We start from the raw sequence: 15,306 nt of genomic DNA, 5'->3' as shown, positions 1-15,306 counted from the left end.
CCAAGTGTATAATAAGTCAAAAGTGTGTATGCTTAACCTGAAAAATAACCTGAAAATGACACAAATAAGATAGGTAACAGATGTTGAACATCATTAAGACAACAAAGAGAACAATGTCAGAATGTAGACAGCTGTGTGGGGGAGTGTTTACAAAGATGTTCAATGAAATTAGTTAAAGTTTACGCCACGTACATCTGGCTTGTATGTTTCTTCCTAAGATGTTTATATACCAAGATAGAATACATTTGACATTTGGTTTTACCCTGTTAATCATTTAGAATGATACCTTGGTGTGCTTTTTCCTTCAAAAAGAGAGTATACAGCTACGATAAATTGTTCATTTGGGAAATTACAAAATAATTTAAAAAGAAAGGTAAGATTTCATGACTGTTAATTTGATCAGTCAGCAAGAGTGTTTATTTATTATATTCCACGTACGGAGACTTATTTGAAATTTCTTAAATGTAAATGAAAAGACTTAATTTATATTCTAGTGTTTAAGTGTATATTAACATTTATGTATGGTTAACCCCCAAATAGGATCATGAAAATGATACAAAAAAGATAGGTAACAATATTAAGATCAGACTCCTGGAGTCTCCAACGTACCTCCCCCAATAAATTGAACAATTTACTTAGAAGATCTCTCAAATCTTAAAATTTTCTGAAAACTTGGGCATTAATTCCATGTTGGTTATAAATGTGAAATCTTTAGTATGCTAAATTATAATCAATTTAATTCTACAAGTATTGATTTTATATATTCTAAACCATCTTCCATGCTAGTCAATCCAGAGCTAACCATAGCAATTAATGCATGAATCATAGTTGGATGATAATGAGGTTGATATTAAGTTGAATATTACAATTTTGACCTTGACCTTTGAGTTTGACCTACTTTTGAAAAACTTTAAACTTGGCCATAATACTTCTGAATGTAGATCATATTTCACAAATATATTCCTTGTGACAGGCTCTTTCTTAGGATGCCAACATTTTTGTACTTTATGGCCATGACCTTGAAGTTACTGTTTGACCTACTTTTTTGAAATTTTAACTTTGCCAAAAATGCCGAAACATTGTCACATTAGGGTGTTCATATTTGACATGTGTATTCCTTGTGCATGTTACAAAGTCTCTTCTTGGGTACCAACAATTTGACCTCAGACCTTAAATAAAATTTGGCTTAAATTTAGAAAACTAAAAGGGAAATAAGTGTTTACATTTACAATCACATCCTGTTTACATGGTAATTTTGGCTAAAATATTAAAATGTGTCATTTTTGTTAAGCATAAACAATTAAGATATACTTTTTTATTACATACTTAGTAATAAATATAGGATTTTTGCATAATGGATTATTTTCAAATTACGGATTGGGCACATTTGAAATAAAAGTTCATGTAGAAACAAACCCAAACCGTATGAGACAATAGACTGTGTACATTTAAGAAGTACATGTATTTACTTTTCTTCTCAACTTAATGTGTACTTTATTTTATTACTAAGTATGTAATAAACATAATAAAATATACCCTTTTCCACCATCACATCCTGTATCAGCCCTCGGACCTTCATCCCTCAGGCTGATATTGGTGTCTCAATCGAGCTGATACAGGATATGATGTAGAAAAGGGTATGTATTATTCTCTATGTACGTTTTGATAAAGAAATATTAGTATAGTTCAGTGAAAGAGACCATAGTTTAAATTAAAAAACCATAAATAAAACAAAATGATTACTATGAATTTTTTATTTGCTAGTTTAAAGGGGAAAGAAGGATGATTTTAGCTCTACTGGTGAAAGACTAGAGAAGTTTATGTGATAATAAAAAATTCATTTAACAATGAGACAGGTTATCGGTACTTGGTTCCTAAAAAAAAGTAGAAATTTAACCCTTTTCCTGGTTTTGATCATGTCTTGCAGGAGAAAACTGGGGGAAACCCATATGTGTAGTTAATAAAATTTTAAAATTTTGTGGAGCAAAAAAAATTATATTTTTAATAATCTTTTTTTTTTCAGATGACATGACTGTTCAACAATGCAAGTTGATCATGGATCATTTTTTCAATTTTTTGTTTTATCAAACATACTTCTAGAAACCATTATCTGTGAATTTACAAAAGAAATCCCATTTCCAAAGCATGTTGACAGCGTAGAACATTCCCTTATATGGGCAGTGAAAATAAAGGATGTGGACCATGATATATTTAATTTGGATATTTCAAGACAAAGTGGAGATACAAGGAACATTCATGATCATGTTGTTTTCCAGTTTTCTTCCAATTCAGAAAATAAACAATCCAATTTTCCTCTTGCCCAGAAGATAACAAATGATTGCAAATTAGTTTATATTGAAACTATAGACATCTTAAAAGATACATATTTATTAGGATTTGATATAGATAAGCTTCATCATTTTAATTCCACATATGACAATAGTTCTTCCATTTTAAAATCATACAGTACTCTTCATACAAAGCTTTTACATAAACACTATACACAACACATCCCAGACTTGTCTTTCAACTTCATCCGTGATTCCCTGTCTCATTGTTTGGAGAGGCACCCTATGGTGGAATGGTTCAGTCAGCAAAATATACGAAGGAGAACCAAGAGGGAAACTCCGTTTCATTTTGTAGATCCATTCTTTAAATTACAGTGGCATCTTGTACGTATATGTGATATAAAAAAGTCAATTTTTAAATTTTAATAAGTCCTTTTTAAAAATTGATCAGTTACTGTATATACTTGCCTATAAGGCGTTTTTATTAGAAGGAGGGGGGAAGGGTTGAGTTGAATGTTGGTCCAAATTAACTCTATGTCCAACTAATAGGTGAGTCATCGATTTAAGATTTGTTATTTTCCTTGATGATTAAATGTAATGAAATTTCTACTCATTTATTGTTTAACAGTCTGCATATGTTATGTCATTTATAAATTCTAAAATAATTTATGCATAAAACAGGATAAAACATCAGGGTTTTATTTTAAATTGTCAACTAATTCTTGCAAGAACTTAATATAAGAAGGTCAATGATAAATCCTTTGAAAATAACCCTAAAAAATTATACAACTGACATAAAGGCGGACAACTTCAAGGCGTGTATATATGGTATAGGTATATTTTTCTTGAGATTTATTTATTTATTTTTTTTTGTTTTGTCTTTATTGTTATCCTTAGGCTAATACTTACCACTTGCATAATACAATTTTAAACTATTGAAATATAACATTTATTTGGATGAGAGAGAGAGTACATGTATTATTTGTCACTATGAAGGTCTAAATCAATGCCATATTTCAGACCGATGTTCTCCCCCAAGATCACAATTGAATTAGGAGAAACATTTAGACTTGTCTTTTGTAGCAGACTCTTAATAATTGTCCATAATGATTCATAAAAATGCCCCAAGAGTCCTGTTTATTAAGTATTACTAAAATTGTTGATGTAAATGTTTCTTTAGAAATCTTTTTCGATATCTATGTGTCATACATCCTTAGGGAGATAATGGGTTTGTCATGATCAAGTTTTATTTCTATTGATCCATTTTATTTATAGGTACATTACATAGTTTTTGGACTGCAAGATATATATATAAAGCTTACCATTTGCTGAAAAATCTTTTATCTCCATCTTTAAAAGGAAACATCTGGTGAAGATGGAAATAAACTTTTTTTACATGTTAAAAGTATTAATTTTGAAAGAAAGTAAATAATGTCATGATTTTTTATGAATTAATTAAATTTATCCATTATCTTAATCCCTTTGATCCATTTAGCAAGAACTTTTCAGGCCTTTGATAATGTTAATTATTGTTTACTGTTAATGAATATTTCGTTAATAACATTCTACTGGGAAGTTTGAAATTTTCTTTGATGTTATTGTAAGATATCAGAAATACCATAGTGTACTCAGTATATGGTAAAATCTACTTTTTTAAGAACAAACACCTTAAATGATTTTACTTCAGAAGTATACATTTTAACAATACAACATAATATTTGTTGTATTTCTTAATCTCAAGAAATGATTAACAGAACTTTGAAGGAGTAAATTTTGTTCTATGGTATTTATTTTACTCTGAACAATGCTCCATATTTTCTTTTCTTTTTTTTTTTTAAATTTAAGACAACCTGTTCAAAAATTTTGAAAAACAATTAATCAACAGCTAATTTATATTTCATAAAATTACAGATTAACAATAAACGGAAAGACATGGACATTAATGTAACAGGGGTATGGGAGAGAAATCTCACAGGTCAAGGGGTCACAGTGGCTGTCGTTGACGACGGTGTAGAATGGAATAACCTTGACCTCAAGGACAATTACAACAGTGCAGGAAGCTGGGACCTGAACTCAAATGACCCTGACCCTTCTCCAAGTGCCTCAAAAGGTCAGAATCATCCCACAGACTCTTTAAAGAATTATTATTTCGTACTGTCAGTATATACAGGTAAACTCAGTTATAACGAAGTCACTGGGACCTATGAAATTACTTCGCTATATCCGTAATTCGTTATAACCGTATAAGAAATTAATAGAATTCATATAGCTAGGGATCCAAGATGACTTCGCTATATCTGTAAATTCGCAATATCTAAACAAGTTTTGCTGTAGACATGCAATTTCTTTTCAATTTTATGTGTTTTCAGATTCTAACCACCATGGAACACGGTGTGCTGGAGAAATAGCAGCAGTCCCAAATTCTTACTGTGCTGTGGGGGTAGCTTACAGGGCACAGTTTTCAGGTAACTGTAGATATCCATTGTATGTCCTATCCATACTTCAACTGTAGATCTACATGTACTGTGATATTCATGGTGATTTTTCTTGGTTTCAGGGCTGAAGGTTCTTGATGGACCAATGACAGACAGTCTGGAAGGTCAGGCCTTCAATAAAAACCTACAGATCAATGACATTTACAGCTGCAGGTAGGGGCTTAAGCCAGATATAACCAATCTGTTTATGCAATCACAAAAAAATAATGCTCTCATATACTGTAGCTACATGTATGAGAGTTATTCCCCTTTACACACTTTTGTAACAGTACACACACAATCCCAATTCTAAAGTGAGGCTTCTTAAAATATGGAAAGAAACAACCATATTAAAACTAAAGTAATGTTCTCAAAGTTGATACTCTCAGAAATACAAGTTATTTTCATATTTTATCACTGTCCCTCATTATTTTACAGCTGGGGTCCAGATGATGATGGAAAAACTGTGGATGGACCACATGTTCTGGCAAAGGTTTGTATTGGCACAAAATTTCAAAAAAATACTTCACATGCATATGTGTTCTCTTAAGCCTTGAAGCAGCCTTCATTGCTAACATTTCTTTCAATTTAAAATTTCTTTTTTAACAGGCAGCCATGCAGTATGGCATAGACTTTGGCAGACATGGATTTGGGAGTATATTTGTTGTTGCTAGTGGCAATGGAGGTCGTTTCCAAGACAACTGTAACTATGATGGCTATGCCAACTCTATATATACAGTCACTGTTGGTGAGTCACTTCTGGTTTTAACCTATACAATCAGCTGTTAAAAATTGTCGAAGCATATTGATTTTGAAATGTACCCCAAAAAATCTTGTGTATATATGAATGTAACAGCTGGTTTCAATGTTTGTAAAGAAACCTTTGAACAGTATTTACTTGATACATTGTAAATCAGCTTTGTTCCATGTTGTGACCTAGGTGCGGTTGATGAGGAAGGAAACATGCCATTTTATGCTGAAAAGTGTGCCTCCATGCTTGCAGTCACTTTCAGTAGTGGAACTTCAAATCATAGAAGCATAGTATGAATTGACAATTTCCTTGACTTATGAATCTGAAATAATTCCCTCAAAATATTTCTGGAATTAAAAAAAAACTTGTTAAATTGATTAACTGCAGATAAATTTCTATATGATACTGGTAAAGTTTTATTGAATAGTAAATCAAAAAGTGACACACAAAAAGTGACAGACTTTCTTGAACTCACTTGAGATGGATATTTGACCATTCCCTGTAGGTGACCACTGACTGGACATTGAAGGGAGGGGGAGGGTGTACCACCACCCACTCAGGGACCAGCGCCGCGGCACCGCTAGCGGCGGGGATGCTGGCTCTCATGTTACAGGCCCGCCCCTGTCTGACCTGGAGAGATATACAGTACCTCATCATAATGACGGCTCAGAAAGTCAGTGCACAAGTCCTTAAAACACTAAAGCATTTAAGATGGAAAATATTCTTTTAAATGGATTAACATTAATTACTTTGTATTTTAAATTTAAGATGAATATATGTGCATAGTGCATATGAAAACTGCAAGACTAAGATGAGCCTGCACAAAGATTGATTTGTGTGTTCTTTTAGTTGATGTTCAATTTAAAGAAAGGATGAAATGAAGAAGCTTATTTTGTGTGACATGAAACATGTTTTATTGGTCATAGGTGGATGTAGATCACTCAGAATGGAAGAGAAACCAAGCTGGATTATACCACAGTCACAAACATGGCTTTGGACTCATGAAGGCCTGGAGACTTGTTAATGCAGCAAAGGTAACTATACACTTCATACAAATAATCCATTTTATTTGGTTGTTAATGTAACGTGAAGTGGTCACCCATCCAAGGGTTAAACAGGCTCTTCGTTGCTTAACTTGCCTGAAATAGAGGGAGACTCTACCACATCACTGGAAAAGCTAGCTCACTAGCGAGGCAGTATAAGTTCCCTATATATACTGTCCGCTACATTAACATGTAAATGCACATGTGCATGTAGCACATTCTAATCATTTTTGTTACAATTAGATTGTTTTCTTATCGCTATTTTTGAAAGTCATTTGATAGGATTTATGTTTAATATCGATTTTCATGTAGTGTTCATTGCTGTTAGTGAGGCAAAATTTTCTTGAATCATGGTTACTGCTCATTATAATCTTTAGCCTTATAGCAATAATAATATACACAGGAATTATATTTTGGTGAGCTCATTATCTTGCATAATAAATGTTTAATTATAGGTGTGGGAGACAGTTCCATGGATTACGTCATACCTGTATTCCAGTGAAGGAATCCATCTACAGATTCCTAAAGGGACCAATCAACCTTTAACAATCACTCATACAGGTAAACAGGACAGATTCATACTTCTATATAAACTGTAATATAAGTATACAGAGATAAATTGAAATATATCATAAATGCTTTACTTTCCAAGTTCCTTTGCTCATTTAAGCTATCAATATTTTCTGGACAGGTTAAAATCATTCTTTTTTTTCACTTGCATTTTGCTTTCAACCCCATCTCCCTGGTTGCAAGTTGGCAAATATAAAATGAGGCAAAAAAAATTAGACATCATTTATATCTACATATATTAAACACAACTATGTCTGGTTAAAACAGACAACATTACCGGTATCTATTTAAAACAATTGACCCTCTGTGAATGTAGGATCTGGTTTCTGAAATGGCCTGGGTGATCTGACAATATCTGAAAATTCTAGGTTAAATAAAAACTGCACAATTGATTTTTTATTAACCACAGAACTGTTCCCCCCCCAGGTTATACAAGTATACCTAGGACAATTTTTTTTTATTCCCCATGATTGAATTTTGAATTTTCTATCATATCTAAATGTAAAAAGTAAGACATTTTCAATTTCAATAATGTCATCGAATTTTCAAATTTTAAATACAACATAAGCAGATTGATACATTTTTGATGTACAGGTTATGCCATGTAAACAGATTTTCCTATGCAATCAAAGGGCACAACACAACCAGATTTGAATTATTTTTGTATGAATTAAAAGAAATGGCAATATGTTCTTGAGCTATTCAAAAACATGAATTATTCTAAGACAATGGTACTGAAATGCACCAGAAGAAAAATACTATTATACCTGCTACATGTATATTAGTAGTTCTAAACATTATTAGAAATCTACATTAAAATTTTGTAGTGACAGAGGAAGATATCACAGGGCTGAATCTGTTTATCCTGGAGCACATTCAGTTGTTTGTGACGATCACTCATCCATGTCGCGGCAAACTGGAGATTGTCCTTACCTGTCCAAGTGGTACTCACTCTATTGTAGCCACTCCAAGGGCAGCTGACAGGTGAGCTAAATATTGTCCTCATGTGTCGATGTGGTACTCACTGACACTCTTTTATAGTCACTCCTCATGAAGTTGAGCTAAAGGTTGTTAGGGATGGGTATCGCCAAAAATTTCGTATCACGATATATCACGATTTTTTCCCACAATATCACGATAATATCATGATATTTTTAAAAGCAGTTTTTACAATGATTTTATATGAAAAGTCATTATTTTTCTAAAAAATATGGTAGAAAAACAAAATTTTACTTTCTTGAAATTTTTATGTATATAAAATCAATTATGTTTGGACGGTAAAATGCCATTCTTTTCACTTTTTACAACATTTTTTATATTTTCTGTAATTGTAATTTGAAAGATTGAACAAATAAATGAATTATTTCTGGACTTTATAATATGTACCTAAAGACCGGTATTTAGGTCTCCGTATCACGATACGTATCACGCAACAAAAAATCAGGATATACCGGTATACCGATAAAATCGCACATCCCTATAGGTTGTCCTTGTCTTGATGGTACCCAGTTTATTGTAGAAAAATACCAGAAAGCTGAACATTAAGCTTTAGATTGTCCTTTTCTGTCCAAATGGTACTCACTATATTATAACCACTAGCCACTCCTCAGGAAGCTGACAGGTGAGCTAATTATCATTAAAATATATATCAGTACTAGTGGTACTCACAATATAAAAATAGTCCTCTGTAAGATAAAAGGTGAGCAAAATACTCCATGGGTTCAAAAAGGGACCCCCCACCCACCATCCCACACCCACACACAAATAACAAAAAGCAGAATGCCAGATTTCTAGAATGATACTAGGACTTCTGATTTCTGACCCTTGGGCTACATGAATTAGAAGCACATGGAGGTAAACTTATTTGGCTCTTACTTGTAGTACCGGTAATAGACAGGTAGTCAGTGCCAGGGACTAACATTATATTTTAATGGGAATTTTTTTTGGTACTTTATGAATTATAGATTGACTAATAAAACATGCATTCTGTAGTAAAATTGTCTTACATCAGAGATTCAGGGACTAACATTGTTGATTCATGAATTCAAGGCATTATTTGATGCATCTAAAAAGTTCACAAGAGTTTTCTAAAACTTCAGGGAAGGAAAATCACTTTGCTGTATGCAAGAATAATTTATGAGCATGTTCACTATGACCATGTTTTCTTTCATTTTGAAGTACATACCTATCACAAGTAAGACCATATAATGATTCAGAATCTATTCTTAGCGAGGAGATGTCCTTGAATTCGAGTGTCCTTGAATTTGAGTGCATATTTAATAGTATTAGATAAGAGTTTCAAGTGTATTCAGAGTAATCTGTATCTTACACACACATCCTCTTCCTGGTTATGTGAGCTATATTTAAATTATTTCTTTGTAGAACATTATACCAAAAGGAAAAAGCATTTGATAACAAAATGACCTTTTCTCTTGTTTTCCTTAATTACTACGTAACAAAAATTGTTATCAAAGTTAGCAAAGTTAAAAGTATAAGAATGTAATTCGTTTAAAACTGTCAAATAGGGGACACATGAATCTTAGACTAGTAATCACCTATTTATCATGCAATTGTTTTTTTTTTAAAGGTACAAGTTGATCTTTTTTAGCATCTTCCAATAAAAACTTATTCTGTCCCCAAAATAGATTTTATTTCAAAGGCCAGTCTACATCTGATTCAAACCTGAATGCATAGTGCAATTTGAACAAACTTTGATCTACACTATACGTATATGTCAATGCTGGCATCATGTTTTATTTGATAAATTGTTCTTAAAATGAATTTTGAAGATTTTTTTTTTTACATGTATTTAGTTATTCCATTAGATTCTTAGCTATTCACTCTCCCTGTCTGAAGAAGCCATGATTTTAACTCATAGAAAAATAATTTTTCAGTATTTTATCTAAACATGTGTTTTATTGCATTTAGGTCAGATAAAGGGTTTCAGGACTGGGCTTTCAGCACTGTAAGATGTTGGGGTGAGGATCCAATAGGGGTGTGGAATATAACCATTACTGATCATGGTATTGTTTGAGATTCTTAGTGACTAACAAATCCTAATAAATACCACAATGTAGTAGATAGTTCTTTTGTATGTCTGGTCTTCATATTTTTCATTATAAATACATGTTATTGAATTCAATCTAATAAAACTAATCTGATGATATACAAATTAAAACCATGATTTATTAATAAGCAAATTAAGGTAATTTGATTGAATAAATTTCTTTCAGTTAGGTTTTATTAATTGGGGCTCATCTAGTGTTGGCAAATCGGACGATTTTTAGTAACCGGTTACTCGCTTCTTCAGTTCTTATGCTTTACTAATGTAATACACAAGTATACTGTATATGGACATTATATTTACAATACATACGTATGCGATATTGTCAGCGAATATTGATTTTAGATTGAAGAAAATAAGAAATTTGACACACGCTTACAATCGTAATAACAAAATTTTGCTTTCCTTATGCTTTCCTTTTCAGCCCCGAAATATGTCGCTATCAATGAGAAAAATAATTGTCTGCATATTCCGTAATTGATAGTTAATTTGTTGAGATTTTGAATCAACTGTCCTTTCGTACAGTTACACTTCAAGCTTAATTTGTCTGAGGCGGCATCTCGTTAAATTATCAAATGACTCGCCTGTAATCATAACTCAGGCCTTCAATAGTTGTATACCCCCAAGCAATCAAAGCTATTAATTATATAAACTGTAAAAACCAATCAAAACAATTTGACCCACTACGACCATGTATTAGTCTAACGGTACCTAAAATTAGAGAAATGTGTATGTTTACCATTTTATATGCATTTACTACGTAGATTTTTTTTTCATGCGAGCAACCGAATAGTTTTATAATCGTTCGACGGTTAACCGGTTAACCGGGTACTCGTTGCCAACACTAGGCTCATCTTTTGATCATTACGATCATTACTAAGCATCAGCTGACAATTTGTTCTACACCTATAGATACCAGGACATATGGGGCTGGTTATATACAAAACTGGAAACTTAAGCTCTATGGAACTTGGATCACAAAGCAACAGTTTGCAGACAGAAAAAGGTTTGTTTGTATATTGTTTAACATCCCTCTCAAGAATTTTTCACTCATATGGAGACACAACTTGCCAGTGGAAGGATGGAAATGTATATCTATACTCGGCACTCAGAGCCCAAGAGCAGTGACGGATCTTAGTCGTCAGTTTTTATGGTCTTATCTGAAGGACCTGGTAGAAGGCAATTCGATGAATTTCAATCATCAATCTGATACTTATAATGCTTTATACATTGTTTACAGAATAGAATTTACAGAATAGAATTAATCTATCCTCTGTCATGATTCATTAACAATTCCTTAATTGTTAGACAGTCTGAGAATACAATTCTTATTACTATGATAATTATAATATTTATTATACAATGATTGACCAGTCATCTATTTAAATATCCCTTATTTGTACAGTATGTGCTGCACACTTGTAAGAGAGATTTGATCCTATTGTTCTCTTTCTATTTTTAGCCGGATTGAGGAGGCAATGGATGGTCGGTTCCTCGATGACAGTTACCAACTGCCCTGCCCCAAGGCGGGCCTTGACGCTCCCCCAAAACACCCTCTGTCTCCAAAATTACTGAAGGTACTAGTAACTGATTTGTCTATGTCATAAAGGGAACCCCTTAGGTTAAAATCATTTAAATGAGCATGGTAATGAAACAACACAAATCCAGAATTAATGACTTTTAATTGAATATATATGTCTGTTATATATGTATCTATAGATTTGGTATAATTCTGGTATCCCTATAAATAGCTGTTACTTATAGGTCCTCAACTTGTTTAAAGTATTAGAATGCAAAAGAGTGTTGGATATAGATTTATCAAATGATTTTACTTTTTATATGGAGGAATTTATTTGAATAAATGGATTAAAGTAAAGTTTTTCACATTCAAACTTTCAAAGCAGTAAAACAATTTACTTTTCGATACTGCAATGCAATCATGTAAAAGTGCCAAAAAAATATGAGTCCGGATTTCATACAGAAAATTTATACAATAAAAAATATTTATTACTAGATTTTAAAATTTTATAAATGATGCCAAATGTGTCTTAATATTCTTATTTTTCAGTTCCTTGTGTTAGCCAGTATATTTTGCCTGGTGATGGCGTTATATGAAACATTCGAGTATGCAGTATGTTACCGTGATGAGAAGAAAGCACAGAGACAGAAAATGATGGCAAACCTTCAGAATCAGCAGCCATCTAGAAACAAAACTACTGATGAAGCAGATCAGTCTGAGTCTCAGAGACTCTTAGACACTGAATCAGACACAGCCATCTCTATGGAAACTTTTGATGTTCGTGAGAATGTTCCAGATTTCGAGGATGGCACAGATAATCAAGAAAACAGTGAACTTCAACAGTTGATTACTAATTAGAAAATAAGGCATATTAAAAGTGAAAAAGTGGTGCTTTCAAAGAGTGTTCAGTGTCTAGGTGTTTATTTGAAATGGTGCTATAGGTGTACAGTTGTATATTCAAGATTTCCAAAAACTTACATGTATTGTGTTTTTTATCCAGGACATGTCTTTCATTTTTATTCAGTCTATGCACTTCTTCCTATTATTATTTGTCATTGTGACAGTCACTTTCTGAGTATGAGGGATTTATTGTTTTTGAGAGGAGAATTACTGTCTTTTTATGTTTATTCAATATTTTTTAATAAAAGGAAAGGCCGGAAGGCAACAATGCTAACCTTGTCACTTCTTCATAAACATGTAAATCACCCCGGTCACAAACAGAATTTAGAAGCAAGATCAATATAAATGACCTTTATAAATCACAAATATAATGTATAAAAATTCTTCATGTGCATTTTGTCACTGTAGATGGTAATTTCCATGTCTAAAAAGTTTGACATAGTTTAAAGTAACATTTAGAAGGGGTATTGATACACAAATTTCTTACGATTAACAACTCAACTTTTCACCAATCAGAAAATCAAATCCCAACAAATTTTAAAACAGACAGTACAAAGGCCTATAAGGACAAAAGTTCTGGGGTATATGTACATTTTGATGTAAGATTTTCTAAATTAAGTAATAGGTCATGGGTCAAGATAAAGTCTGAGTTAGGTCATTTTTTATCTTTATTTTATATTTCTTTTATCATCTTAGTTGTTTGTCTGTCCCACTATTACAATTCAATGGTCAAGAAAAGGTGAAATGCAAATTATTTAATAGTTCACAGGAGGCCATACCCAGTAACACATGTAGTAATGTGGTATGTTGTACAATTGTAGGAATAGCTGAGGAAAAGAATGTCAAGTCTACATTCTTTACATGATAAATCTTACCTGCCTTTGCTAATTTAATTCAATTATTCATGTTACAAAATATTACAATGCTCATCTGAGTGTATTGACCCTGCTGTTCTTCTCCAGATTTTCCCCTCTTAATACAGCAAAACTCGGTTATAACAAAGTCACTGGGACCTTTGAAATTACTTCACTATATCCGTAATTTGTTATATCTGTATAGAAAATTTGTTAAAAGTATATAGCTTGGGATCCAAGGTAATTTTGTTATATCAATGACTTCGCAATATCTGTGTTCATACTAAACACGTTTTACTGTACCCATTATGCCCCCCACCCCCAGGGGTCATGATTTGAACTGTTTAGAATCTACACTACCCTAGGATGCTTTCACATGAGTTTCAGTCTTTCTAGCCCTGGAGAAGAAAATTCTTAAAATATTATTTTCTATATATTTCAATGTAAAACTAGGATTCCTTTTTGTGGCCCTGGCCTACCCCAGGGGGACATGATTCAAACAATATAGAATCTACACTACTTCAGGATGCTTCCAAATAAGTTTCAGCTTCTCTGGTCCACTGATCCTTAAGCATGTTGAAAAAAAGAAAATTTTGAATGAGAAGAGATAGGGCTTTTATATTTCACATGTACATTACCTGTGACTTTTCCAAATATGCTATAATTTTTTACCCTGTAGCCTTGACCTACTTTTTAAAAACTTCAACATTACTTTAAATTGGTGATAACTTTTGGCAGAGAAAAGATAGAGCTTTCATATTACACATGTATATTACCTTTACCAGAACCTTTTTACACTTACTATGATTTTTAACCCTGTGACCTTGACCAAAAAATTTGACCTATTTTTCAAAAATGTTATTTTTTCCTTCTAATTTTTGAGGGAGAAAAGATAAGGCTTTCATATTTGACATCTGCATTACCTTTAACAAGATGTTCCTGAGCATCTATGCTATTTGACTCCTTGACCTTCATGTTTGACCTCAAAAAGTTCTACATTGGTGAATACTTTTGAATGATACATGATATGATACAGGGATCATATTTGACACAATATGCCACAGATAATGACATCTCATCCACTAAGACACCGAAAGCAGGGGGCCACAATTCTTTGAATTTGCTTGTTTAGTCTACTGCATTATTCCATTTGTATGGGCAGCTTTCATTGTCAGCTAAAACTGGATCCTGAGGGGTAAAGCAGGTGACTTGAAATCAAGTTCATATAAATAATAACAATTAGCAACTACATGCAGTGAATTTATTGCAACACACCCAACATATGGTATACAAACCTGTGTCTATATTCAAAATACATGCATCTGAAAAATTTAGCAGTTATATTGGTCAAATATAATATTTTTTTCATAATATGTATATTTATTGCAAAATAGAAAATTTTTTTTTAAAAAGCTACAGATATAAATATATTATCACATTTAAAGGGAATGGGACTGGAAACTTAAAAAAAAAATGTAATGGATTTCATTCTATTTGTGACAATACTGTTAACATAGTATGTACAGAATTGAAGCAAATTAAAAATATCACACTTCCTTGTGTGTAAGTATGCTTCTGTTTGTCACTCCTGATGACTTAATTAGTTAGTACACAGCCAGTAATACTAATTAGTGATATGTCTGATTAATTATGGTAGTCTTAGAGCAACTTAGTGAGTCAGCATGGAAACTTCGTCATTGAGGTTTAAATTACATTTAGAAAACAGTCTACAGCAACAGTTGTATTGAGTCACAAGAAAATATATAAGGATTTAATGATTAAAGAGGTAGTATACTGTTTCTAAAAGGAATATTAACTTTTTTTAAAAAAAAGAAATGCCCTT

General features: G+C 32.4%; 1 protein-coding gene across 1 annotated transcript; it reads left to right on the top strand.

The window, feature by feature from the left end:
- The first annotated feature begins 265 nt into the window (after positions 1-265).
- On the top strand, positions 266-12,883 carry LOC134268480 (proprotein convertase subtilisin/kexin type 7-like). Its single transcript, XM_062750738.1, has 16 exons — positions 266-373; positions 2,024-2,672; positions 4,200-4,398; positions 4,658-4,753; positions 4,846-4,936; positions 5,201-5,255; positions 5,372-5,510; positions 5,703-5,803; positions 6,019-6,186; positions 6,440-6,547; positions 7,012-7,117; positions 7,954-8,110; positions 10,055-10,149; positions 11,103-11,196; positions 11,653-11,767; positions 12,259-12,883. The coding sequence occupies exons 2-16, from the start codon at positions 2,043-2,045 to the stop codon at positions 12,565-12,567; spliced, it is 2,463 nt and encodes an 820-aa protein (XP_062606722.1). The 5' UTR covers positions 266-373; positions 2,024-2,042; the 3' UTR covers positions 12,568-12,883.
- The last annotated feature ends 2,423 nt before the right edge of the window (positions 12,884-15,306 follow it).

This window comes from Saccostrea cucullata, unplaced genomic scaffold, assembly GCF_032062105.1.
Source record: "Saccostrea cucullata isolate Sc308-1 unplaced genomic scaffold, CSIRO_AGI_Scuc_v1 ctg656, whole genome shotgun sequence".
In the NCBI taxonomy this organism is placed as follows: domain Eukaryota; kingdom Metazoa; phylum Mollusca; class Bivalvia; order Ostreida; family Ostreidae; genus Saccostrea; species Saccostrea cuccullata.
The sequence above is the reverse complement of the archived record's forward strand: the minus strand, read 5'-3'. Positions and strand labels throughout refer to the sequence as shown.